The sequence below is a fragment of the Sander lucioperca genome, chromosome 10 (genome assembly GCF_008315115.2).
Source record: "Sander lucioperca isolate FBNREF2018 chromosome 10, SLUC_FBN_1.2, whole genome shotgun sequence".
In the NCBI taxonomy this organism is placed as follows: Eukaryota; Metazoa; Chordata; class Actinopteri; order Perciformes; family Percidae; genus Sander; species Sander lucioperca.
In genome coordinates, this window is record NC_050182.1 from 36,984,425 (window position 1) to 37,009,970 (window position 25,546).

The 25,546-nt window shown below is 42.5% G+C and overlaps 2 protein-coding genes across 2 annotated transcripts in view; both read right to left on the reverse strand.

Moving 5' to 3' along the window:
* LOC116035271 (plectin-like) overlaps positions 1 to 25,546 on the reverse strand; it is a 212,729-nt gene that overhangs the window by 95,686 nt on the left and 91,497 nt on the right. The gene's annotated exons all lie outside the window — the stretch shown is intronic.
* On the reverse strand, positions 9,664 to 24,673 carry LOC116035231 (fibrous sheath CABYR-binding protein-like). The gene is made up of 2 exons (XM_031278208.2): positions 20,661 to 24,673; positions 9,664 to 9,731 (listed from the first exon to the last, which is right to left on the reverse strand). Exons 1-2 carry the CDS (start codon positions 24,034 to 24,036, stop codon positions 9,664 to 9,666), a joined length of 3,444 nt encoding a protein of 1,147 aa, XP_031134068.1. The 5' UTR covers positions 24,037 to 24,673.

Consider the following 25,546-nt stretch of genomic DNA (forward strand, 5'->3'; position numbering starts at 1 on the left):
CTTCACGTCTCATTGCTGTGTGTTTGCACCCTGCTGTGCTGTTCAGCCATGGGCTATTACCGCTCTTCTTCTCCTATTCCAAACAAACTGGAAACCCAAAAAAAGGTTTTCATATAAATCAAAGCACCTCCTGACAGTTGAGAAGCTCTAACGAGGTTATGTTTGTTTTTAATAAAGTCATTTTTGCTTGAAAATGACGATTATTCAAGTAACGAAATCGTTTACTCAAATACTTTTCTGTAAATTGACTTATCAATTAATCAACTAGCTCTTAACCGACAGAGTGAATCAGTTAATCAGTGATAAATTGTGTCAAAATAGATTTCTTTTTCTTTCTTTTTTTCTTTTATTATGGAGTATTAGCCTACTTTAAGGTCTAAAGTCTACTTACTTCTATCAAACTTAAACACTGATCTTAAAAAGAGAAAAGAAATGAGTAAAGGTGCTCAAAAAGCCACTCAATTTCAGTCACAAGAGCAATGTGTTGCTTCCAACCTTTAGAACTGACAAACTGCACAGACACATCTGGATTGTCTTCAACTGTAACAAGAACTATAAGGAATATCATCCCTTATAATAAACTCATATTGTAGGCTCCCCTTTCATCTTGTGTTTGATTTAACCCATTATTATTAAATTTGGTATTTCCATAAGCCAAGTTACCCGAAATGCGGAAAGGAGAACTTGAGCAATGTTTCTATGACAACAGCTATAAACACACAGAAGCATGTGCAGCGGTAGCTGTGAGTGACTCTTACTCATGGCTGTATTTTTAGACGCACAGACAGCGGACTCTCCCCTTACTGACCGATTCGACGTGGAAAGGAAACCCCCGTCCTCCACCCAACACGCTGCCCTCTCCTTCTGCCAGAAAGCAATGCATTGTTCTCACAACTAGATGGAGCCAGAGCGCACCCATGCCCAAACTTCTTCCCTCAGTGGATGCTGCAACTATGAAGCTACAGTGTGAAAAATGCAGAAGAACAATTTCCATATAAGAATCTGGACTGAGGATCCCCTTGGTTCTTGCTACAAATTTTGACTGTTCAATTGTTCATAAGATTGTGTTCGGCATTATCCTCCACCAGGAGAGAAAGGTCTTTACAAGAGGGGAATGAAAATGTGGATTGAAGTGAAAAATGTACTCATTTTGAGTCTACAGAGTTTTGTGTTTAATTGTGAATTTTTGTCTATTCATGTGTATGATCCCTGTTGTGAAATATTTGTATGCTCTGTATACGTGGAAAATATATGTGTGAGATGTTAAATGCTAATGGGACAATGCTGAATGGAATCAAGAAAAAAGTTAATTAAAATGTTTTTTTTTATAAAATAAAATTCATAAATATCAAAGGAAATTAAATAGTTTTCTGCCAATAACATTGTAATCATGCTATGGGAATATGACATAAAAAATACTTTTCTTTAGAGATTTAATGGGACTATTACCATGACTGAAAAAAAAAAATGTCAAAAATATATAGGAATGTAGGAATAAGATTAAATACCATAACTACTTAAACAACACATCTGTGGATAGAGATCCTTCCTCGCAAAAAAAGACAAAAAACAAATTCACAGACTGTACAGTAGTTTGTTATAGAGTATAGAATATAAATAATAACCTATTTTTATGACACCATGTTACACAGCAACAATGTGATTTAGGAAGGATTGTCTGATTGATTGACCATCATATCTTAAATGAACACACTGACGTCCTTTACTCTCTTTAGCCATATTATAGAATTATGAAATATCTTTCAATATCTGGCAAGAAAGATCACCCAATGTATAGGTTACCATGATCAATCATACTTTATTAGACTGTTGGTTATGCTTTAGGTGAATGCATTGTTCTCATGTATCTTACTCCCAGCCAACATATAACATTTCTTAGATAAAACCTGACACTATCAGGGTGGAGATGCTGCTTTTCAACTACATAATAAAGATAATGCTCACTTTAACGGCCACTTCATATCTATTGTAGTTACTTTTTGTAGTCAAGACAATACTATGAGGTTCCGTCTCGTATGCATCGAACAACTGCAACCTCTAGCCAATCTAAAGGACTGCATTTCTTTGAGATGACACCTACTTTTAATTATCTTCAGACACATGTTACAACACCTCCAAGCTTGTCTTTAGAGACAGTTCCCATAGGTATGTTGCCTCCCCTCCATCACAACACAGGCGTGCCAAAGTGCTTGATGATGGTCGTAATGTATGCTTGCATGAGATACGTCTTCTTGACTCATGTTTGATTTGTTGTTGGATTTATTGCAACAGCAGCCGGAGGCTGTGCATCTCTTTCTATTACAACATTTTCCAAGCAAAGAAGTTCTGTGGCTTTAATTTGCACTTTAGACATAACTTCCAAGATATCGGAGTATTCCTCTCTATTTAATTTGAAACATTGTCATATTCCCTATTACTGAATTCAACCAATATTTGTAACTTGTGGGAGAGTGCCCCCTATAGGACTGAAATAAAGTATAAAAAGAAGCTCTCTGTGCGTTTACATGTGTGTGTTTGAGTGTGTGTAAAAGTGTATTAACCTAACAATTAGCTGTGTTGTCTCACTTATTTCTCTTTTTCCATCTTTCACGGGTATAGGATGGACTGTCTGATTCAATTTGCCAATGTTAATGCTTAAGTATTAATGCATAAGTATTGTACATTCAACACAATGACAGCCAAGTCATCGACAGACGGACGGACATCCTCTCCGTCCATCTAACCGATTCATTCATTCCTCTTTCATAAAACAACATGATCAGTGTACAAGTAGGAATAGTTCTACAAATTAATCTTGTATTTTTAAAACCATATTTCTACTGAACCATCAAAAAGAAAGAGAGAGAACCCTATATATCTTGAATGAATGCTATAAAGGAAACATTTGTTTGCATGTTTGCTCTACGAGATAAAATATATTAATTATAAAATATACCAGATTATAATTATTTCTTTTATACACTCGCTTACTTAACTCCCCTCCAAGCTTCAGCGCACTTTATGAGCAGCAGCGACTGCAGCGTGGACTTTTTTTGCCCTGGGTTTTACATCTCATGCTGTATTTACAGACTGCTCTAACCTTTGTGTGTCTAAATCAGGCTACAAAAAATCATTCACAGCCATGTGTACTAGAGCTCAGTCTTCTTCTTCGCTGCCTTTGTTGGCCCGTTACCACCACCAACTGTCGATCGGCGGAAGTAGCGTTTGTCAAATAATGCTGCTGGCGAATACAGTTTATTTGCTCTTAACTTGGCTTTCTTTATTGTCTCATTGCCAACGTCTCGGTAACATACATCAAACGTTTTCTTTCTCTCTTCTTGAACTCTTCCTGTTATGATACGTGTCTGCCTAGCAGCACGCTCTCTGATTGGTCACTGGGAAGTACAACTTTATTAACACAAACAATGTCTTGACATCTCCCCCTCAAATTCTCCCTGTCCTTAAGACTATTAGAAATATAACAGTATCCTAAACCATAACTTTCCATCTTGTAAGTGCTGATTGTAAGTAACTGTTTCCCTTCTCATTCAACTCATGACCTTTATGACTAACAAGAACTGAACTAAGTTTAACCATATATTTCTTACACTACACATCCATCCTCACCACTGGTTTACACACTCTACCAAACCTGGTCACGGTCAGTCCTTCCGGTGTTACTGTAGGACCTTTATTATTGTTGCTCAGTCCTTGTGGTATTTCTTCTGTTGACTCTTTGACTGTGTGCCCAGTGTCTGTGTTCTCCTTTTCTGCTCCCCTTGGTATCAGTTGTAGATGACTCCTATTCCTTCTCACCTCCCCTCCCCTTGGTGACTTCACCTGGTAGGAGCGTGGAGTGCAGCTGTCTTGAATGACCACTGCTGGTCCTTTCCACTCCTTTTCCTTGTCCAGTTTTGACAGGACCTGATCCCCTGGCAGTAGAAGCGGTAAGTCCCTCACACCATGTCTCCTATTGAAGTAGAATGCCTGTTGTCGTTTTGCCTCCTCATCTCTGCGCCGAATGACGTCTCGGTCTGGCCACTTTGGAATCAGGTTCCTTTTGAGTGACGGTAGTGTGGTCCGGATCTTGCGACCCATGAGCATTTCTGCAGGGCTCACTCCCGTAGAGCTTGTGGGTGTGGCCCTGTAGCACATTATAGCCAATAATGGATCTTCCTGTTTGAGGATGCGTTTGGCTGTCTGGACAGCACGCTCCGCGTGCCCATTTCCTTGTGGGTTGTGCGGGCTGGATGTAGTATGTTCTATGTCATACTGTGTGCAAAAGTCTCTCCAGGCCTCACTAGTGTATTGTGGCCCGTTGTCACTGACTATCTGTTCAGGGATGCCAAATCTCGCGAATGTAACTTTCATTGACCTTATCACCTGGTCTGTTGTGGTTGACGTCAAATGTAAGATTTCTAGGTATCGTGAGTAGTAATCTGATATCACTATGTATTGTTTTCCTTTATACTCACAGATGTCGGTGGCTATCTTCTGCCACGGTCTCTCCGGCAGAGGAGTTGGTTGTAGCGGCTCTTTGCGCTGTGTACGTCTGTTTGTCTGGCAGAAGCGGCATGTGTCCACCTTGTGCTTGATATCCGCTGATATCCTTGGCCACCACACTGTTTCCTGTGCACGTTCTCTGCATTTTGACACACTTTGGTGTCCTTCATGTATGCGGTCTAATATTTCTTGTCTCATGGACTGTGGAATAACGATGCGACAACCTATTGTGATGAGGCCGTCACACACAGACAAGGAGTCTTTCATTGTGTAATAGTCTTTAACACTGTCTGTGATGCTACTCACATGCTTGGGCCATCCATCTCTGATCAGCTTCTGAACCTTTTGGAGCAGCTCATCCTCTTGTGTGGCTGTCTTGATCCTGTCCAGCTTGTGTTGTGAAATAGGCCAGCTGTGAGCCACTGCATTTACATGGCAAGCGATGATCGCCTCCGTTGTGTTGTCTTTGTCTTTGATGGGGCTGCGTGACAGGGTGTCTGCGATGACCAGCGTCTTTCCCGGTGCATATTCAGCTTTTGCGTTAAATCGCATGAGTCGCATCAAGAGTCTTTGACACCTCACTGGTACTGTATCTAAATCTTTACTATTTATCAGAGGGACCAGTGGCTTGTGATCTGTGATCAATCTGAATTTCTCCATGCCTACCAGGTATTTCTCAAACCTTTCACAGGCCCATACTCCTGCTAAACATTCCTTTTCAATTTGCGCATACCTGGTTTCTGCGTCTGACAATCTTCTTGAGCAGTAGGCAACTGGCTTCCAGCTTTCGTCATTCAGTTGCAGTAGAACGCCTCCTAGCCCAAAACTGCTCGCATCTGCTGAAACAGCCGTCTGTCTTTGTGGGTCATAGTGAGCCAGGACGGGTGATGTAATGAGGGCTTCTTTCAGCTGCTGAAACGCCCGATGCTGCGGCTGGTCCCAGGTCCAGGCGGTCCTTTCTTTCAGAAGGTCATACAGAGGGCCCGCTGCCGTTGCCATGTCTGGTATGTATTTGCTCATATAGTTTATCATGCCCAATGCACGCTTTAACTCATGCACGTTGGCGGGCTCTTGTAGCTCACTAATGGCGCTCACTTTGTCTGGATCGGCTCTTACCCCATTGGCGTCCACTATGTGGCCCAGAAATCGCAGCTCTGGTTGTCTGTATACACACTTTTCCTTGTTGAGCTTAAGGCCTGCCTTCTCCATTTTCTCCAGTGTGTTTTGTAGGTGTCTGTCATGTGATGCCATATCCCTTCCATGAACAATCACGTCATCCATGTATGCTGCCACGCCCTCCAGCAGTTCGTTCATCTTGCGTTGGAATATTTCTGAAGCAATATTGATTCCGAAGGGCAGTCGCTTGAAGCAGTATCTGCCGAAAGGCGTTATGAAGGTGGTGAGGGTGCTGCTTTCTTCATGTAGTGGTATCTGCCAAAAACCTGACGCTGCGTCAAGTGACGTAAAGACCGTAGATCCCGCTAGCTTAGCTAGTGTCTCTTCTGTTGTGGGCAGTTGGTATCTCTCTCTTCTTATGTTTTCATTCAGTTTTTGGAGCCCCACGCAGATTCTGATGGCACCTGTAGGTTTCATAACTGGCACCATTGGCGCGCACCAGTCTGTTGGTTGGGTCACTTTTACGATCACGCCCTGTTCCTCCATTCGCTGTAGCTCCGCTTGGACTTTAGGAAGAAGTGGCAGAGGGACTCTTCTGGCGGTGTGTACAGCGTATGGGACAGCCCCCTCTCTTAGGTGGATCTTCACCGGGTCGGTTTTGAGCACCCCCTGGATTCCCACAGCTGTCCTAATCTGCTGTATTCTCTTCACCATCCCCATCTCTACCGCTGTTTCCCTGTCTAGCAGGTTGCTTACTGTAGGCCCTCTTGCTACGTATACATTAAAGATGTATTTCTTGTTTTTATGCAGTGCGCTAGCAGTGAACTGGCCCATTATGTCCAGTGCCCCGCCCGGGCTATCTAAAGGTCCATCGGGCGCCTCAAGCTTTCTTTCAGGCTTAAGAGCTCTAAATGTTTTCACGTCCATTACAGTGACATCTGCTCCTGTGTCGATTCTAAATCTGACCGGAGTGTATCCTATACAAATCTCTTCAGTCCACTGTTCAACACTACTTTGCTTTATCTTACTTACTGCGCCTAGGTAGAAGCTTTCCTCTTCTTCCTTGTTGTGAGTGACTTCCCTCACTAACTTAGAAAAACAATTTCTCTCCCAATGGCCTTTTTTTCCACATTTTCTGCATTCCGACTCTAATGCTGGGCATTTGGTTGGGATTTTGTGTTTTTCTTTCCCGCATCGACGGCACTTGGAAACCCCTGAGCAGTGCTGTCCAACGCTCCCCTCTTTCATCTGCGGTTTTTTCCATTCTTTCTTTATCGGATGCCTGTGTTTCACTTCTTGCACGGTGAGCTGTGCTTGCTGCTCTTGTTGGGTTATCTGTTGTGCTATTTCTTCCGCTTGCCTCACCATTATCACTGCTTTTTCTAGAGTGAGGTCAGACGTTAATTGCATTCGTCTGGATAGTTCTTTGTCACGGATTCCCACAACCAGTCTGTCTCTAATGTGTTCGTTTTTCTTTTCGCCAAAGTCACAGTTTTCACTCAATTCATGCAGGGCCCGTATGAACATCTCCGCCATTTCGCCTGGCTTCTGTTGTCTCTGGTGGAAACACGCTCTCTCGTGTATTGTGTTCCTCTTCGGTACGAAGTATTCATCAAACTTCGCGAGCACCGTTTCATAATGGTTCTCGTCTTCCTCCTCCGTGAAGACGAATGTTTTGAATATATTTTCGGCTTCATTGCCCATAGCATAGATGAGTGTGCTAACCTGAACGTCACCGTCTTCATAGCTTAACTTTGTTGCCGACCTGAATCGTGTGAACCTCTGTCTCCACGCAGGCCATTCACCCGGCTTTCCAAAGTTGAAGTTCTCCGGTGGTTTAAACTTTGCCATCACGTCGGTTCCGTTTTAGAACACTTCTGACACCATGTCAAATAATGCTGCTGGCGAATACAGTTTATTTGCTCTTAACTTGGCTTTCTTTATTGTCTCATTGCCAACGTCTCGGTAACATACATCAAACGTTTTCTTTCTCTCTTCTTGAACTCTTCCTGTTATGATACGTGTCTGCCTAGCAGCACGCTCTCTGATTGGTCACTGGGAAGTACAACTTTATTAACACAAACAATGTCTTGACAGCGTTAGTGTATTCATGATTTACAGAGCAGTATTATTACTATATCATAATATAAAATGTGTGAACGGGACATTCTAAAATATCTCACAACTTTTCACGCCATCATATGTTTACTGAAATAGTAGAATACAATAAAGTAGATTCACCCAATAACTTTGACCCTCTGTTCAGTCTCTCTGTGCCGTGCAAGGCTTGGGTAGTAACGTGGTTTCACTATGCTAAAAACACTACAGAATATCAAACCATCAAACTCCTCCACACCCAGTCCATACAGTACACGACAGGGCTCTCCACTCACCTGCACAACACATCTTACTGTACAAATATCTGCTTCTTTCTCCACATGAGCTCATCCTATGCAGATAATGCCCTTGCTCGTGATTCCATAATGCAGACATTATGAGCCTGAGGGAAGATTACCCTGTGCCCTCTGTGTTCCAGACACCAGCTGCCAACTGGTGTGAGGGGACTTAAAAAAAGAAACAGGAATCACTTTCTAACAGTTGAAAGCAGTTAATGGGAAAAACAAAAGACAACAGACAGGTAAATCAACATCCGTTTCACTTTGCTTGTGCACTTTGTCCTTTGATACATTCACGGCAACAGTATCATCCTCCGGGCGCCTGGGTAGCTCACATGGTAGAGCCCATATATAGAGGTTTTCTCCTCGACGCAGCGGCCGCAGGTTGGACTCCGACCTGCTTCCCTTTGCTGCATATCATTCCCCCCTCTCTCACCCCGTTCACATCTTCAGCTGTCCTATACAAATAAAGGCCTAAAAAAAATAAAAATGCCCCCCTAAAAAAGTATCAACCTCCATACTCGACCATCCATACACAGGAAGCGTGTTGCTTTTTAATTCTTACATATTTTCAAAAGTAATTTTTTTCCAGCCAAGCAACAGATTAAACCAGTGATGCACACCTGTTCTATATTTACTATTATACAATTTAAAACTGGACTCTGTTTTTGTACTATATTAACATCTACAAAATTAGCGTTATTCCGGTTATTAGAATCTTTTTACAGTTTCTGTCGCCTGGACCTGTATCATTTGTCTGAGTCAGTGTTAAAATCAGGTTTTTTTGCAGTAAGCTGTATAAAAGGGAGGTGTTTGAGATCCTCTGGGTGTATTGGTTTATGCGACTGCTGTCATTTTTCTTGGCAGTTAAAATGCAGCCCTGAAGCAAAATAGACAAGTCACTTATGATATTATAATTATAAATTTTTCTCCTCTGGGCTTTTTAGAAATAAAAAATCTACGAGCATAACATACTCTCAGCTCATACTACTTGCATGAGGAAGTATATGTTTGCAATAAAACCACAAACAATAATCCCTGACTGTGTTAAGATCACTATTGAGCGGTCAAAGGAGCAGTCTGCTCCAGCTGGCACACGCACCTACTGATGCCAGTCAACTTTAGCATGTGACAATTTACGACAGGGCACAGCTGACCTAAATATGCTGCGTTCTCTTCTTACAGGACACTGCCCTCTGACCCAGGACCGGACACGATGCTCTCTGATCTCCTCACATGTTGCACTGACCACAATCACTCACAGAGTCTTTTTTTACAGCAAAATATCACCCTTTTTGACTCAAAGTTAACATAAATTGGCTGTGATGCAATACATGTTGAGTTAAAAATGCCACATTTAAAACTTTGCAAGACTGTATTAACAGTGCCAGGACTCAAATTGGCATCAAATCCATGCAATCTCAAAATGGACAGAGCTGAAGTTCGGATATTCACATTTGAAATTTTAGATGTGGGCTGAGCTGAATACATGGCAAACAAAAGATCCTTAACCCAAAAGTCAAAGTAGAGTCACAAAGCCCTACTGTACTGCAATATCGCTGTGATAGCCTAATATAACCATAGATAATACAGCTGCAAAACTATAAACCATACCAAAGTCTCTGATGGTTAACAAATTCACATTGTCTCAAAGTACAGCATATATCATATTGTCCACCACTAGTAAACCACACATGGAACTGGATCTCAGTTCATCTGAAATATATAATAAACTGACGTGAGCCACTTCATTTCCTTTAAACTTTAAAAATAAACTGATAAACTTTTAAATGATCAGTTTGAGCTTTTAGGAAATATGCGGTTACACTTTACTTGAAGGTATCTACATAAGAGTGAAATGACACTGTCAATTTCTTCTTCTCTAATTCTCAGCAAGAAAGTGTATAAGCAAATTTCCCAAAATGTCAAAATATTACTTTAATTTAGATAAATGTGATTATGTTTTTGTACCAAAGCTGTACTGAAGTCAGAATGGTGGTTTGTTGACACAGTCTGAACAAAAGAAACTGAGTCATAAAAAATGAATCAAACCTCTCCATGTAACTGCAATCACACATTGTTTATTTGACTCAGAACTGATGTTTCCTGTGGTTTATTCATTAGTATAACTTCATACAAAGACTATAGTCACAAAGTGACACTTGCATAAGATGTACATCAGCATCTTTAGGTAAACTGCTGATGTCAGTGTATACTATGTGGCCCAAGGAGTGTTGAGAAATCCCTCATGGAGGTCACAAGGGGTATAAATAAACTCCCAGCACAGGACCGGATGTGTTTCCACAGTCCCAGTAAGTCAAATGGGCTCCATGTGTCTTTTTCTCTCATCAGGGTTTGTTTACTATTCCCAGAAGACATACAAATTGTATCAACAGGCCCTTTGGGTTTCTTGGAGCCCTTCAGACACAAGTTCACTGTTTATGTAATGACTCATGTCCACATGGTTTACCAATGGCAGTCACAGTGGTGTGGGCCATCTAGGCTATTTTATACACTCATGAGTCCTGGAAAAAATACACACACACACACACACACACACACACACACACACACACACACACACACACACACACTGGTGTGCAGTAAAGTAGCTGGATTGTTTCTAAGTGGGAGTAGCTGTAGTTTCCAAGAAGAATGCTGGCTTTTCCACCAACTTCGCCAAAGAGCCAGAGCTCAACCACCACAACCCACACAGCTCAGTGTGTGTCTTACATTCATCTCTCAAAGCATTTTTTTTTTTGGCAATGTGTGTGATTAAATGGCACTAAATGGCCATTCTGAACTCTCAGCTCCTGTATAAGAGAAATGGAGTGTGATCTTACTTCAAATAAAAGAGCCACATGTTCATCCTGTTGTGCCCGAGATAACCGGCTATGGATATCCTTCACCAACGCATTATGCAAAGCAATGAAATGCCCCATTAACAGCAATGGAAAAACCCAGAGTTCTATAACATCCTTCACTTAATATGGATGTAAAGTCAGATATGATGTTACTGCAACACTTGAATTGACGACTGTGAGATTGAGTAAGAAAATATGATTTGGTATATCTGCCTGAGGGAGTATTTACAGTCTAACTCAACCATGGCCCCTTTCTCGTGACCTTTGAACTGACTTCATTCCAACATGGTCGGAAGAGTATGTTAAGATCTGTGTTCCCACCTCTGCACGCACAGCACAGCGTGCATGTTATGCTCTGCCTAGAAGCTGGAGCGGCTCTCACTGCTGTAATAAGTGACAGCTCAAGCTGAAGAGCTAACTAGAGGGCAGCATTGTTATCATGCAGAATGGATGCCAGTGGAAAGGGGACAGCTAAGACCAGAAAGCCCCAGGAAGAGCACAGATCACCACCAGGCACGGCAGCTGCATTTAAATCTTCAGTATCTCAGACAATAAAACATTTGCGGATAGAACATGACAATGTCAGGGTCAACAGTACATAAGCTAATATGGAGCCAATGTAAATCATCACAGATTAGACTGATGATGATTAGAATATCAAGGCGATTCAATGTGGACATTTTAGGAAAAATATGTGTGCAAAATATCAAATGACACAATGTACTGTACACTTTATTGTAAACGTTGCCCATAGTATCATTTCAACCGGGTCAAAATGCATCTACAGCAATATCTTCCTATTCTCGGTCAGCACTGATCATATCATTGCCTTTACACAGACTGCCAAATGTCTATCAAAAATAGTTTTGATTTTGTTACCTCCACATCCCAATGCAAGATGCAACTTGAGTTACACAAACTGTATCGGCCCAGTTTCCTCATACATAGTCCCTCACTACAGTCAACTTCATTTTAATTGCAGCTATCTTAGGTAAGAACATTCCAATGCTTTCTCTAAGTGACGCCCCTTCTCTTTAGATATACTGTATGTGTGTCTGTACTGTACATTAATGCTCACAATGACAATGCTAACATTCTGATCTTTAGCAAGCATAATGTTAAACACATTCAGCATCTTAGTTTAATGTGTTAGCATGCTAACATTTGCCAATTGGCACTAAACACACAGCTAAGGCTGATGAAAATGTAATTAGTTTAGCAGGTTTTGGTCAAATGTGGAGTTTGACCTAATGAGAGTGCGAGAGGAAAAGTCAGGGGATCACCAACGTCAGTAGGATTCATCCTCTGTGAACCATGAATGCCTGCATAAAATTCCATGGCAATCGATCTGATAGTTGTCGAGATATTTCAGTCTGTACCAAGGCAGTGGACTGACCAGCAGACAGACTGAGCCACGCTGCTAGCATGGCTAAAAACTCAAGAGTCATTGAGAACCTTGTGAGTGATACATCAAACTCTGTTGCAATCAAAGACTTATGTGAAGTCATACAGTAGGAACAAGCAGCTTAATGTTTATCTACTGTCTGTTGGAAGGGAGTTCTGTACATTGTATGTTTCTCCAGGGATAATCCAGGACAAAGTCATCAAAGACTTGCTATTGAACAGACACATGGAAGCATATCTTTTGTAAACCTGTCTGTTGATTCAAAGGCTGGCAGCCAGTTTAGGGACTGGTACTGAAGAGACTAGGACACCCTCAAGCAAGAACACACATACACACCCACACGACAGACAGGCCTTTGATCCATAATCAAACTTGCCTAGGCAGGTTTTGGAGGACCTAGCAAGGCATTGTTCCAACTGCGCTAATCAGCCTTTCTGCAGCACAGAATGTGAGCCGAGTTCAGCTCGGTGGAGCCTGGACTGGTTTGGATAAAAACACTGACATGTCAGACTGTCAGTCTTGGGGCAACTGCAGCGTGGGCCAAATAGAAGGCCTCCAACGCTGTGCGGAGCAATGAGCAATGAGGGCTAATCTCTGTGCCGCTGCAAGTAAGAACAGGCACAGAAAGGCCTGGTGGCACCTTTGACTGGTCACAGTAGGTTTCAAGGTTACACACGGATGTGACTAATACACAGGGTAAACACACCACACGTGAAGCTGTGTGTGACCTCGCAGAGTTATAGTAATATGCAGACCCACACGCTATCCGCAAATTTCTTTTGACCGTTTACAGCGGTGATCCAGAATGAAAATCTGAAGAATTTAGCAGACTGTTTTTCTGCTTGGGGTGGAGATGTGATAACATTCAGAGTTTTCATTCAGTTAAATTTGTGTAACATCTGCAGACAATTCTGCAGAATCCCTGGTAATATGACATGTACACTTATAGATCAAATAACCATAATAAATAAGATTAAAGAATAAAAATCCTAAATATTCAAAAATATCCTCTATCCCTAGAACTGCTAACACAGTATAAGCACCTAAATCAGCATATAGCGGGTTAAACTCCAGTTAGACCAAGAGAGGAAGAGATAAAGCAACCCTCTAGCATCCAGCTAATCTGAGACTTTGATGTTACTCTCGTTGCTTTTTAAGCCTTCACAAAACCACCCTGTTTCAATATCCTGCAACATGCAGCTCTCTTACCTTGACTCTTGTGTTTTCTCAAGCGCCACAACACAATCAGAATGACTAAGTGCCCCAAAGCCACCAGGGTGGGGAAAGTGGGTCCTAGGGGGCTGGAAGGCATTTGTTGGGACAGATAGAAATTAGGTAGCGGGGATGAGGGGATGAGTCCGGGCTGTGGTGACAGGTGGGCCTTTACTGGGAGGGGGCAGGGGGCAGAGGGGAGTGTGCTGGTGTGGGTGTGGCAGGGACATTTTTAAAAAAAGGACGTCCCGAGCAGAAATTCCTGTCTGAAGCTATTACTGAAAGACTTCTGGTCCGCTTCTCCTGATTTGTTTGGCTGCTTTCAAACACATGTCTGTCTGATGTATTCTATACAATCAGATTACTTGTCGCATTACAAAATATGTGGGTTTCTTTCCCAAAACCCAGCATTAAAAGAACAAATGATCTTGTCTGTATTTTCTTGATCCAAGTTTTGCTGTTAATCCAGGTTATAGATATCTCCATCCATTAAGTTAGGCATCTTTCTGTGTCAATTAAGCAGGAAGAAAAAGCACTATTGTGTTTCTGTGGCTTATCTGATGCACCTTTGTGACTCATTCCATCTATCTGCAACATCTACTTGACGTTGTCACGCAGGATGGGCTCGAGAGCTGCATTCTTAGCAGATAACTCATTTCTGGAGAATCATTTTTAACCCAGTGAAGCAATCACAGGCATTAATATACGGTAATCAGGCGTGTCCAACTTTCTTCTTTTCTGTTTGATAGTCTATCTGAAAGCACCTCTGTGATTATTACAACACCCTTCAACAGTGTTACTATTAAACAGTGTTAATACTAAATATCTCATGATGACTGTGTTGAGTAGGGCTGCAACTAACAATTATGTTCATCGTTATTTGATATGTTCATTATTTTCTCGATTAATCGATCACTTGTTGGGCCTGTAAAATGTCAGAAAATGTCGATCAGGGTTTTCCAAAGCCTAAGATGACATTCTCAAATGTCTCAAATGTTTTTTTTCCACAACTCAGAGATATTCAGTTTACTGTCTCAGAGGAGTGAAGAAACTGGAAAATATCCACATTTAAGAAGCTGGAATCAGAGAATTTGTAATGACTCAAATCGATTAATCGATTATCAAAATAGTTGACGATTAATTTAATAGTTGACATCGTCTCTATTAATTGATTCATCTTTGCAGCTCTAGTGTCAAGATTTTTTTGTATGACATAAAAAAACACAACTAGACAGGTGACACTACAATAAGGTAATACAAACTACAAATTTAAAAAGCCCTAAATTTATTTTTGACAACAATAACACACACACATCAGCAGATGCATTGGGATATTTTTGATAGCAGGTGGTTGCGGTTTTGCGGCAATCTGAAATAGCCGAGACAGACACACACGGCTGTCTCTCACACGCAGACTAACTAAAAGGTTTTAAATAAAATACACTCTTTATAAGTCTCCTCTGCTTGTTGATGTCCATCATATATCATGATTGACAGGAGGGACACCTCCTGAAGGAAGTGAGCGGGGAGGGGGGGTGACATTTCACTACTCAACCCCTGCCCTCAGCCACTTCTATCTACATACCATCAAATAAAGGGAAATATACAAGGCAGCCGACCTCACTCACAATTCAATCAGTCACGTCGTAGACAGGTTTAAATGTGGAATACAATCTGTGCTGCAGTAGCTGAAGGTTACTCTAAATGTGTGCGTCTGTCCTGTTTGTGTATGAGCGCCGATCGGGAAACACAACAACATTTCACACGGTGCGTTTGCCAAAAAACTCACTGACGGTCAGCAGCCAGACAGACAGACAAACACAGTTTGACACAGACAGACACGCCACAGCAACCCCACTCTGTGGACCTACCAGGTATGATCTTCATCTAAAGAGACGGTACAGGGAGGAAGAGGAGGACGAGGGCAAAGAAGGAGAGCGCTTTACCGTACAGAGCGGGAATGAAGAGGACAGGAGAAGCTCCCGTTTGTTGTTTGCTCTGAACTGCCTTGTTTCTCCCTTGTGTTGAATTTTGACAGGCTGCGCCTGCTGCTCGGATCCGTCAGCCTGCTCTCCCGTGGGCAGGGGGCGAGGGGCAAGATAGGGCTGAGAGGGGTGGGTGGCCGTAAGTGGGGGAGCGGGCTGGAGCTGACTGAGGGTTATAAATATCCACCAGAGCCAGATGATCACACAGTGTCACAGTTAGAAACTGATGGAAGAGCTGTGGCAGGACACTTGGCTACACTCGGCCCCTAGAGACACCCGGTACAAACACAAGCCTCCCTCTATCTCTCTCTCTCTTCCTACCGCTCTCTTTGATGATGATGAGGCTTATTTCGTGATATTAAGTCACAGCTCTCTGATCTCAACATATGCTAGAGGCATCATTTGGACATAACACTGTCAGCACACACAGAAGTAGACTCATCACTTTTATACGACAAGAAACATTGGTGCCCATACAGTATGGTTTACTCAATAATGACAAAACACAATACAACATGTGAAGTAATGTGATGCAGTCATACATCTCTAAAAATCAATTTCTAATTGTCTAACTTTGGTGCTGATTTCAGCACTTCTAATTTCTGGTGATCTAGGAATTTCTTCTCCTTCTTCTGTTCCTTTCATGATGCAATACTTATAACTAGGGCTGGCTTAAAATAATCAATTCTCCATTTTAAATCGTTTTTTGTTCGAGTGATCTGATATCGATTCATAAAATCCAGAAATCGACCTTTTAATATATGCCTTTTCATAATGGATGTATGTAAAAAGTACTTTAAAAATACTTTTGGGGGTCAATTCTTAATTTAAAAATGAACCTGGTGCATTACTAAAACATATTTGAGGGCTGCTTCTTGCTTGTACAATTTACAGCTTAAGTTCCCTGAAAATCTATTTTATATCTAAGCAAAACTGGTATTACAACTGAAATTTCCTTAACCTTATTAATATAGAATCAGGACCTTGTAAATCAGAATCAAATCGTTTTGGGAAATCATTGGCGATGCCCAGCCCTACTTATAACAAGTGTTTACTCAATTTCTGACATTTAAACTGTAAATGAGATGGGTTGAGCTCGATATCTTATTATGGGAAAAAGCACTTGCAGTTACACTAAGTGGACAGAAATAGCAACAAAGCCAGTAAATAAGAAAACTGAGAGACTGATGTAATAATTATTAAATCATATAGCCACACAGAGTTTATTGACGGACAGATTGTTAGGCAGTTTAGCTCTCAATGTTCATCCCCTATTGCTTTTGGGATCGCAGCAATGCTCAACATTCTCTAAATATAGTAGCTCCTAATATATACATAAGGCTTTGTCAATTGTCATGTAGACAACTGGTTCCATTTCTCTTTTTCGTCATACTGAAAGCAATTCCACCCAGTGTCTGGAGAGTAGAGCTGGGATTGTCTTCTCTCATGGACACTATAGATGGACGCCCTGTGTGAAACGAAGGCAGCTATACTGAGAAACGATGTAGGGGCCTTACAAAGGATCGCAAGGAATTCCTCCGTGAACATCCTAATGTGCCTAAACAGACTGAGCCTCACGCACGCATCTTTCATGTTAGGACACATAGCTGAAAGGTATTCAAAGCTTGCGTCCAGAAGGGGAATACGTCTTATGTCAATCTACAGCCCTACATTTATGAAGCTCCATTTTGTAAACACTGTTCTCCTCTACTTAAATATATAATTTTGACTAAGCAGGTGGTGAGGTCTCTCTTGAGAAAACACTGCATGAAGTAAGCATAAAGGTCAAATGTAAAATAAAGTTAAAAACACCCTACAGACTGCAGCTCTTCCCCTAACTCACTCGCAAAACTGAAGTTAAGTTAGTCATGAGCTGCTGTAATAAGGCCCAACGTGTACCCTGGGAAATGACTAACATCATAACCATCTCAGCCAAACCCTCAATATATTCCACATGGTGTCAATCCCTCTGTTTCTGGGGTTTGGTCTTTAGTTAGTTAACTGTTATACAGCTAGAACAGATTTCAGATTCTGCGTCACTGTCCAGCCTCATTATGTTGCAATGGACTGCTATTGAATTTGATATCAAACACTTGCCAACGCGCCACTTCAAACTGGCAACTACAACTCCTGTGAGGGAGGATCAACACACACGTGGCCCATTAAAAAAGATATGTATTGGTTGTTTATTATACTGTGTAGTCACGTCTGCATCATTTGATTTTTCAAAAAATTTCACAGTTTTAAACTGATACCACAAAGGTGGAAATGACTGATTCTTGTTTTATATTTAAATCATGACTTAACAAAAAGACTTGCTACAGTTTCATTGTGACTCTGTATTTTCAGCCCTCGCACAGACATGTCTTCATTGTCAAAATGTTTGCTCAATTTATGAAAGGTAGGCCGATATGTTCTGACACTCATGAGTGCAATGCAATGCAATCTTAGGAGTGATTTCACAGGTGGAGTGAGCAGTAAGCGATAGGGCGCGGCAGCTAAGGACATTGACTCTGTTTTGAGCAAAACATCGCTGGTGGTCAACAAGCTGAACCAGCAGCAGCAGACTTAAGCTGCCAACTCACAACACTAGGCTATTGATAGATAGCATGAGATTGAACATTCATTGTGGCCCCCTATTCTTTTTTTCTTTCTCTCCTCAAAAAGGCCAGGCTCATAACTCAAGCTCTCAGATTTTGTCCGGGTGAGTCATAACATCAAAATGATGTGCCACCATAATGAAAGGCACAACGCTGCAGCGTACTGTAGCTCTTCATTTAACCAATCACACAAGTATGCATCGGGCATGATTTTAGAGACAAAAATGGCCTCAGTGCCATGTCTGGGATGTGATTTAGTCTAATTGCCCCTGGTGCCGCCATGTGTCGGCAGAGTTGAAACAGCCTCTCGAGAGTGTCCATTGTATACGGCACATACAGCACCCTCCATTCAAGAAATCAAAAGTGGCACACGCAACGTCAAAGTCTTCCCTTCTTTTAAACCAGCATAAGGAGGCCATGTTTTGAAAGCGACATTTTTGTGGCGTAAGTCCATTTTCCAAACACTTTCCTTCTTCCTGGTTTCCACATCACTGATGCAATGAAAGACAGACAGCAATTGTAGCAAGACAAAAGCAGACATACCTAACTGCAACTATATGCCAGGGTGTAACTGAGTCTGCTGACAGCTATTTGATTAGCTAACATACCAAGAATACCACACTCAGTGGGTTTACAGCACTGAAAATTGTATCTCTTTAAACCACTACCCTCTCTTAACACTACTCTACTGAGGTGAAATCTAAAATAAACTGCTTTGGCATCAGTGCATAAAGCTGGATAATTGCTTTGGCAACAGTGGATAAATCCTGCTCCTGCAAAGGTTAATAACCAAAAACAAAACAAGGCTTGTCCATTACACTTGGAGTTTATCAAAACCGACTATAGTTGCATGGGGTCTGTGTGACAGATGACAATGGTTGGTAATGGACAGCAGATGTCAGCAGTGGGTTACCCAACACTGTGGTCATCTAATAGACTGCCACTGCTGTGTCTATAGCATCACAGAACTCCATAATTAAAAGCAGAAATGAAATAGTTGTGAATGTTCCCAATTCCAATTATCAGCTTTTCTTTTAGATTTCAAAGTTTACAGCAATACATTTAATAGAAGCTCTGTTTATGATTAGTTGCATATGCTGTTTACTGTATAGCACAGATTAAATGCAGGAACCACGCTGCTTATTGAATCCAGATCTGCTGTCACGTGTGGAACCAAACAAACACACCCTGTGCACTGTGAGCAAGTTATTCCAACTTCCTGACTCGTTGTCCGTTGCTCACACCCACAAAAGACAACGCCCATGTGTAGTCCATGCTATACACCCAAATGCACATGATACAAAAATCACATTTTTTTTTACTTTTGAAATTTGTGAAACATTAGACATCATCCGAAATCTAGAGTCACATGAACATACTTCAGCATCATGATTCATTAGTTTCACTTCAGCAGAACCAACCACAGCATCAAATGGCACCTTTTTTCAGGGCACTCTGTAACAGTTTTCTTTTTTTTACTGGAACGTTTTTTTTTCTCCCAAATCCAGCGAAGGAGGCCAGCATATGCTACTGTTTTCATAACTCCCATATCCTACGCATACCAGTACATAATGGTATGCAAGGGGCATGCTTATCTCCTTTACAAGACAGGCAGAGAAGAGAACGAAGAAAACAACCACAGAACCGAAAACAGTGCCAAGAACACACAGTCTTACTGGAGCAAAGAGGATAAATGCTCCCAAAAGCACCACACCTCCAGTAAGTCTGGCTTTAACTTGCGCACAACTATCTCTATAGGGAGCAGGCGAGGCTGAATCTCAGCAAACAGCCCCACCTTGTTGGAATGACAGCAGGTCTGCAGAATCTCATTTGGCAAACACTACAGTAAGAGATAGCTCCAGAGATTACTGTTTTCACTGACACATGTGCAGAGTTCAATTTAAAAAAAAATCAATTCATTTATTAAGCATGGAATTCCCCCCAAAAAAGTGGGATTTTTGAGGGGTTTTAATGTAATAATCATTGCCACTGCCACATGTTCTGCATGTAAACAGCCTGGTGAATTATAGCTAAGATTTACTTAATGCTAAAGTATAGTTTTTTACACATATATAAGTATAACTTTTACCTGTGATTCTGTGTATCATAATGCCTGTGTGGAATCTGAAAGGGTGTGCTATGACAGTGTTTTCTAATACTTTATCTATTTTAACACACAGATAATTAAATCACAGCCACATCTCAACTGACTCTTCTCACCAGCTCACTGAAACTGTTCCTAAAGAGAGACTGCCTCTTGTCCACATCACAAAATAAAAGCTGGGCTCTATAACATGTATCTTTAAGCCATAAACTGTAATCAAATCACCCCAAATTACACTTTGGCAGAGACGCCAGAGACAGACAATTACAGTATGGCAGTGTTTTTGGAGTACGTATTACGTTAAGAGCATGACAATGTGGAGAAGCAACAAAAGAGCTGTCATCAAATACTTTACCTAAGACCTCCCACGCTTCAAAGAAAGGTGGGAGTCTAGATCTGAGAGCAATTGCATCACATGCCCAGTGAGAGTAGGACAAGGTAGGAAGTAGGTGAATTGGCACACATTCAAACATACCTTCAATGAAGTTTGGCCATGACTTCTCTTCTGGCTCCTCCAGTGAATGGTCCCACTCTTCCTCAGGTGAGGCTCCTTCCACCCTGGCCCCGGACAGCCCTGACAAAAGTGCCCGCTCTATGGCGATTTGTTCCAGAACATCCAGGTCCAGTCCCTCTCCTTCCTCCTCACGTTGTACAGGTGGAGGAGGGGACTGTGCCCCAGTTGCATCGGGACTAATAACCTGCTTCACCTCAACTATCTCTTCCACCACTACAATTTTCCTCTTCATGGCGGCCTCGTCTGTGTCGGGGCTTACAGACTCACAGGTGTCCACCAGGTGAAGCTGGTCAGACTGGGTAGTGGCAGGTGTGGCAGTGACAGAGGGTGTGTCCTCCTCCAAGTCCCTCTTCTTCTCTTCCTCCTGCTTTAAGGCCTCAGAAACAGAGAGCTTTTTCTCTGTGCTGCGCTCTGCTGCCTGACTGGCTGAATGTTGTGCAACTCTGGGAGGCTCCTCTTGCTTGTCGAGGGGGCTGGCCTGTGCCGGAGCTTCAGCTGCCTGTGCTGCTGCTGCTGCTGCTGCTGCTGCTGACGCTAATTCTTCGGCTGCGGGTGCTTCCCTCGCAGTGGAGGATGTTTTTGGTTTCGGAACCTCCCGCTTGATTTTTTCTGCAAAGGGTAGTGCTGGCTCCACCTCCCCTTTGTCTGCAGGGGCCTCACAGAGCACAGCTGCTGCCTGCCTGGTTTCCTCACTGCACATTCTTTCAGGAGTCATCTTTGGAGAAACATTCAGTTCTGTCACTTCAGAGGTCGTGACACAGCTGTCTTTAACTGTGGCCTTGGGCAAAGATGTCATGTTAGTGGATGGTAATGCCTCTGCTTCAGGCTTTGTGTTTATGGTGTCATGTTTCTTCCCTCTTCCTTTCTTCTTACCCTTTGAAGATTCCTCTGCAGCTTGCCCTTTGTTTGTTAGGGATTTAGTCTCTACTGTGGGTTTCTGAGATTCTGACGCTGACGCAGGGCTTTTCCCTTCAGGTTTTGGACTTGCTTGTATGAGCTGCACTTGAGTTAGTTTCTGCACTGTCACTGTTTCCACTTTAGTCACAGTCATTTCCTCAGATTTCACTGGCTCCGTGTGGGGCAATTTAGCATTTAACTTGTCCTTGGAGCAAATTGGTCCATGTGTTATTTTGCTGACATTGCTTTCCTCTACTTTGGCTTTTACTTGTGCATCATCTGGAAGCTCCACCGGGGGCACTGTTGGGATCTGGTCTAATTGTAGTGATGCTACTTCAGAAATACTCTGGTCCTCAGTTTGTTTAGGGATTTCCATTATTGGATTCTCATGAGTTTGTTTCTTTATTTTCCCCCCATCAATACCTATTTTAGCCTGAGTCTTATTTCCCTTTACAGGTCCCTCAGTGTTCATGCTGGTACACACGGTCAAAGGCTCTGAGGTAATCACTGGTGTGGGTTGGAGGGTGTTTTCAGCCACCTCCTCAGGGGGCTTGTCTTTACAGGGTTTCTCCTTCTCAGACTTAGAGTCAGGTAGTTCCTCAGCATTGCTACTTTTGAGTATCTCACCTGGGGATTTCTTTTTCTTCCGTTTGGATTTAGAGCTTCCCTCAACCACTTGTTTGGTTTCCATAACCTCCTCTGTAGTCGCAACGTTTTGATTGAGCTGAGGTGAAGAGGAGTCTGCGGCGCCCTTTTCTGAGACGTTAAGGACATCTTCTGGCACTATTTTCTCATCTTTCTTGACATGAGTAGTCACCTTAATATTAGTTTTCTCCTGTTTTGTAATAGTCTCTGTAACTGTAGCTCCCCCCTTGACAGGTTTTGCGTCTTCAGCATTGGCCACAGGTGCTGAGAGAGTCGTGGTACTAATAGTAGTTTTAACTTCAAGTATTGAGGACTCCACCATAGTAGTTTTCGGGGGTGCTTCATCAGTTTTGGGCTTTGCTGAGAGATTCACTGAGGTCACTTTAGCATCAATGGGCTTCTGAGTCACCTTAACTTTACAGATCTCCTTTACCGCATCAGTGGACAATACTGGCTCGCCGGTGGTACTGCTGAGTAGGGGTTTGGTGGTCACCTGAGTGACAGTTCCTTTGGCAGTTTTCTTGTCCTTCTCATGATCTATTTTGGATTCAACCTGGGTCTTCACCTCCACAGGTTTAACTGGTTCCCCATTAACCTTTGCTCTCTTAATCTTCTCTTCCTTGACATCTTTACAGACAGTGATGACAGTGGTGGAAGTGTTTGTGTCGGTCAGGAGTTTGGAGGTTTCCATTGTGATAACTGCCTGGGCCTTCATGTTATCAGTTGCTGTTTTAGCTGAAGGCTTTACCTCTGCAGATTTAATTGGATCCACGATCACCTTTTGCATCTTCTCCTCTTTGAGCTCTGTAGCAGGAAGTGTTGTGATCGCTGAATTGCTTGTTACCATTTCACGTGGCTTCATGGAAGCTTTTTCATCAGCAATCTTGAGCTTCTCTTTATTCGTTTTGGGACTAGAGGGTTCAGCCTGAATCTTTGATGTCGCAGCACCTGTAGCCACAGCGACAGCAGCCACAGTTAATGGTAGGGCTGTTTTGGAGGACATTGATGTCACAGTGGTTTGTGACGCATCCTGTTTCCAAGCTGCTTTCTGACTCTGGACAGACATTGGTGCCTTCTGCTTTTGGACTTCGAATACTCTTCTTTCCTGTGATGTTGTCACTGGCTTTTCACTGCTCACATCAGGCTGTTGACGAGAGACTCTTTTTAGCCTGCTCTCCTCCATCATCACTGCCTCACTTCTGAAGTTGTCCCCCCTCCTAGACAAAGGCTGAGGCTGGTCCTCAACTTCCCATGCGGCTATTGGTCGGACTGGTTCTGCAGCCAGCGGACGACCCCTAAACCTGGGTGTCCTATCAGTGTAGCTCTCTTTTTCTCCGGGACCCATCATCCTATGGCGGTAACCTTGACGCTCGGAGAGAGACTCTTGGCTCTCTGATTCACCCCTGCGTCCTGGCTTAGGGACATAAGATGTAGGACCTTCCACAGATTGGACCCGTGCACGGTGGGCAACGGCCAGGGTGGCAGCTGGCTTCCTGATCCTCTGCAGGGATGCAGGAACTATCTCAGGGGGCAGGTGCAGGTAGTCACGCAGGTAAACAATGCCCTCATTGGTCAGGTACCAATAGAAATGTCTCCAGGCAAATGTCTCTTTCACATAGCCCCGAGACTTAAGAGACCCCATGGCACGGATTACTTGTAGATTGCTCACACCTTCTATCTCAGGGTGCTTGGTCTGAGGCCTCTTGTCCTTCTTGGCCACCATGACACCATCTTTAAACAGGACCTCATAGATGGCCCTCAGTTCCAGCAAGGGCATTAGCATTCCAGCAACCATTGTGCTTTATGTCAGTATACTCACAAACTGAAACTGAAACTAAACAATATCAAAGAAAGATAAATAAGGCAAGCTCACGTCTTCTGTGAAAGAATCCAGTGGCAAAACCAGCTGTCACGTGCTTCTCAATTCAATTAGAAAGAAAATGGAAGACGAAATACTTGTAAGCTCTGTTTCTTACTTTCTTTTCCTCTTGTTCTTGCTGATCCTTTGGATATTGTGAAGAAAAAGAGTATTCCTCTGTGAAATCTGACTTAAACAAAGTCAAAATTGTGCTGTCTCCCCAACTACTTTCAGCGTGGCTGGAAATGAACAGTCTCCGTTCTGCCGAGATGGCAATGACAGAATGGAAGAGAGGGAGCGTGTGTGAGAGAGTGTGAGAGAGAGAGAGTGAGGCACACTTCTCAGTCCGGCTCCTCCTACCTTCTCCCTCTATTTCTTAGGAAAAAACGGCATGGAAAAAAATCCTCACTAAAGCAAATAGTACAGCGGGAAGTAGGAAGTAAGAGAAAAAAGGCGTATGCAATAAATTGATTGAAATAAAAACACCGCCAAGTCAAATTACTGGAGCAACACACCTATGAAGTGCGTTTGAGCACATGCTCTGTAGCTCTGTGACTTTTTACGGAGACGCCCACCCATACACAAAAGCACACGCCTCCCATATAATGTACACTCACACCTCTAAACTACCGACTGGCAGATACACACCCTTAGGCGTGTTACACACACACCGGCCCAGCAAATGAGCTTTTCTAAATAGGGATTAGTTTAGAGAAGAAAGAGGGTAAACCAGTTGGCATACATCTATCCTGCCCTGGGCATCAAGTACAAGGTATCTAGTTCCACACATTTCCCGATCAGGTATCACTCAGGAGTTTCACAAGGTGTGTCTTTTGGATCTCATGTCACATAGTCTTGTGAATGTGTAAAGCAAAGGTGACATGTGAAGAGAGAATACATTAATCACCATAAATGGTCTCCAAGATATGGAAAAGACAAAACTGGCATGACAGTTAAACTCACACACTGGTAGTTTGATGCCACAGAGAGAGAGAATCAAAATTAGTTCAATTCTATTCATGTCTGTGTTTGTTGGATGGTCACCAAGTCACCAAATAAAGGAAATGACCTAAACTAATAAGTGTTTCCCAGCTCATTAAAGTGATGCAACAGACTGTAAATGCACCCTAAAGTTGTGCTGCTGCTTCAGACAGCTAACATTTGGGCTTCATGCCTCTATTTAGCTGGCAACCAAGAATCTGTCTTGCACAACTATATAAAGAGCTGTGCATTATAGCTAACCTTTTCCGCGCTCCCAGGAACATGATATCAGATTTCTATCCCTAGATCACTTCTCTCTTCTGTACATCTGTCTCCAGTTCGTCTCTCTGTGTCAGTGAGAGTGTCCGCTCACAGCTGGTGTTCAAGCCAAACTGGAAGGAAAAGTGACCCTTCACTTATCCCACTGAAAAGAAAAAGGATATACTGGAGAGTAGAGTAAGCACAC

What these genes read in the sequence shown, in the direction of transcription:
- LOC116035231 (XM_031278208.2), bottom strand. Translation starts at nt 24,036, where the DNA reads ATGGTTGCTGGAATGCTAATGCCCTTGCTGGAACTGAGGGCCATCTAT. An exon ending in ATGGCCAAACTTCATTGAAG is followed by an intron (nt 9,732 to 20,660) that starts GTATGTTTGAAT and finishes TATATATTTCAG; the next exon opens with ATGAACTGAGATCCAGTTCC.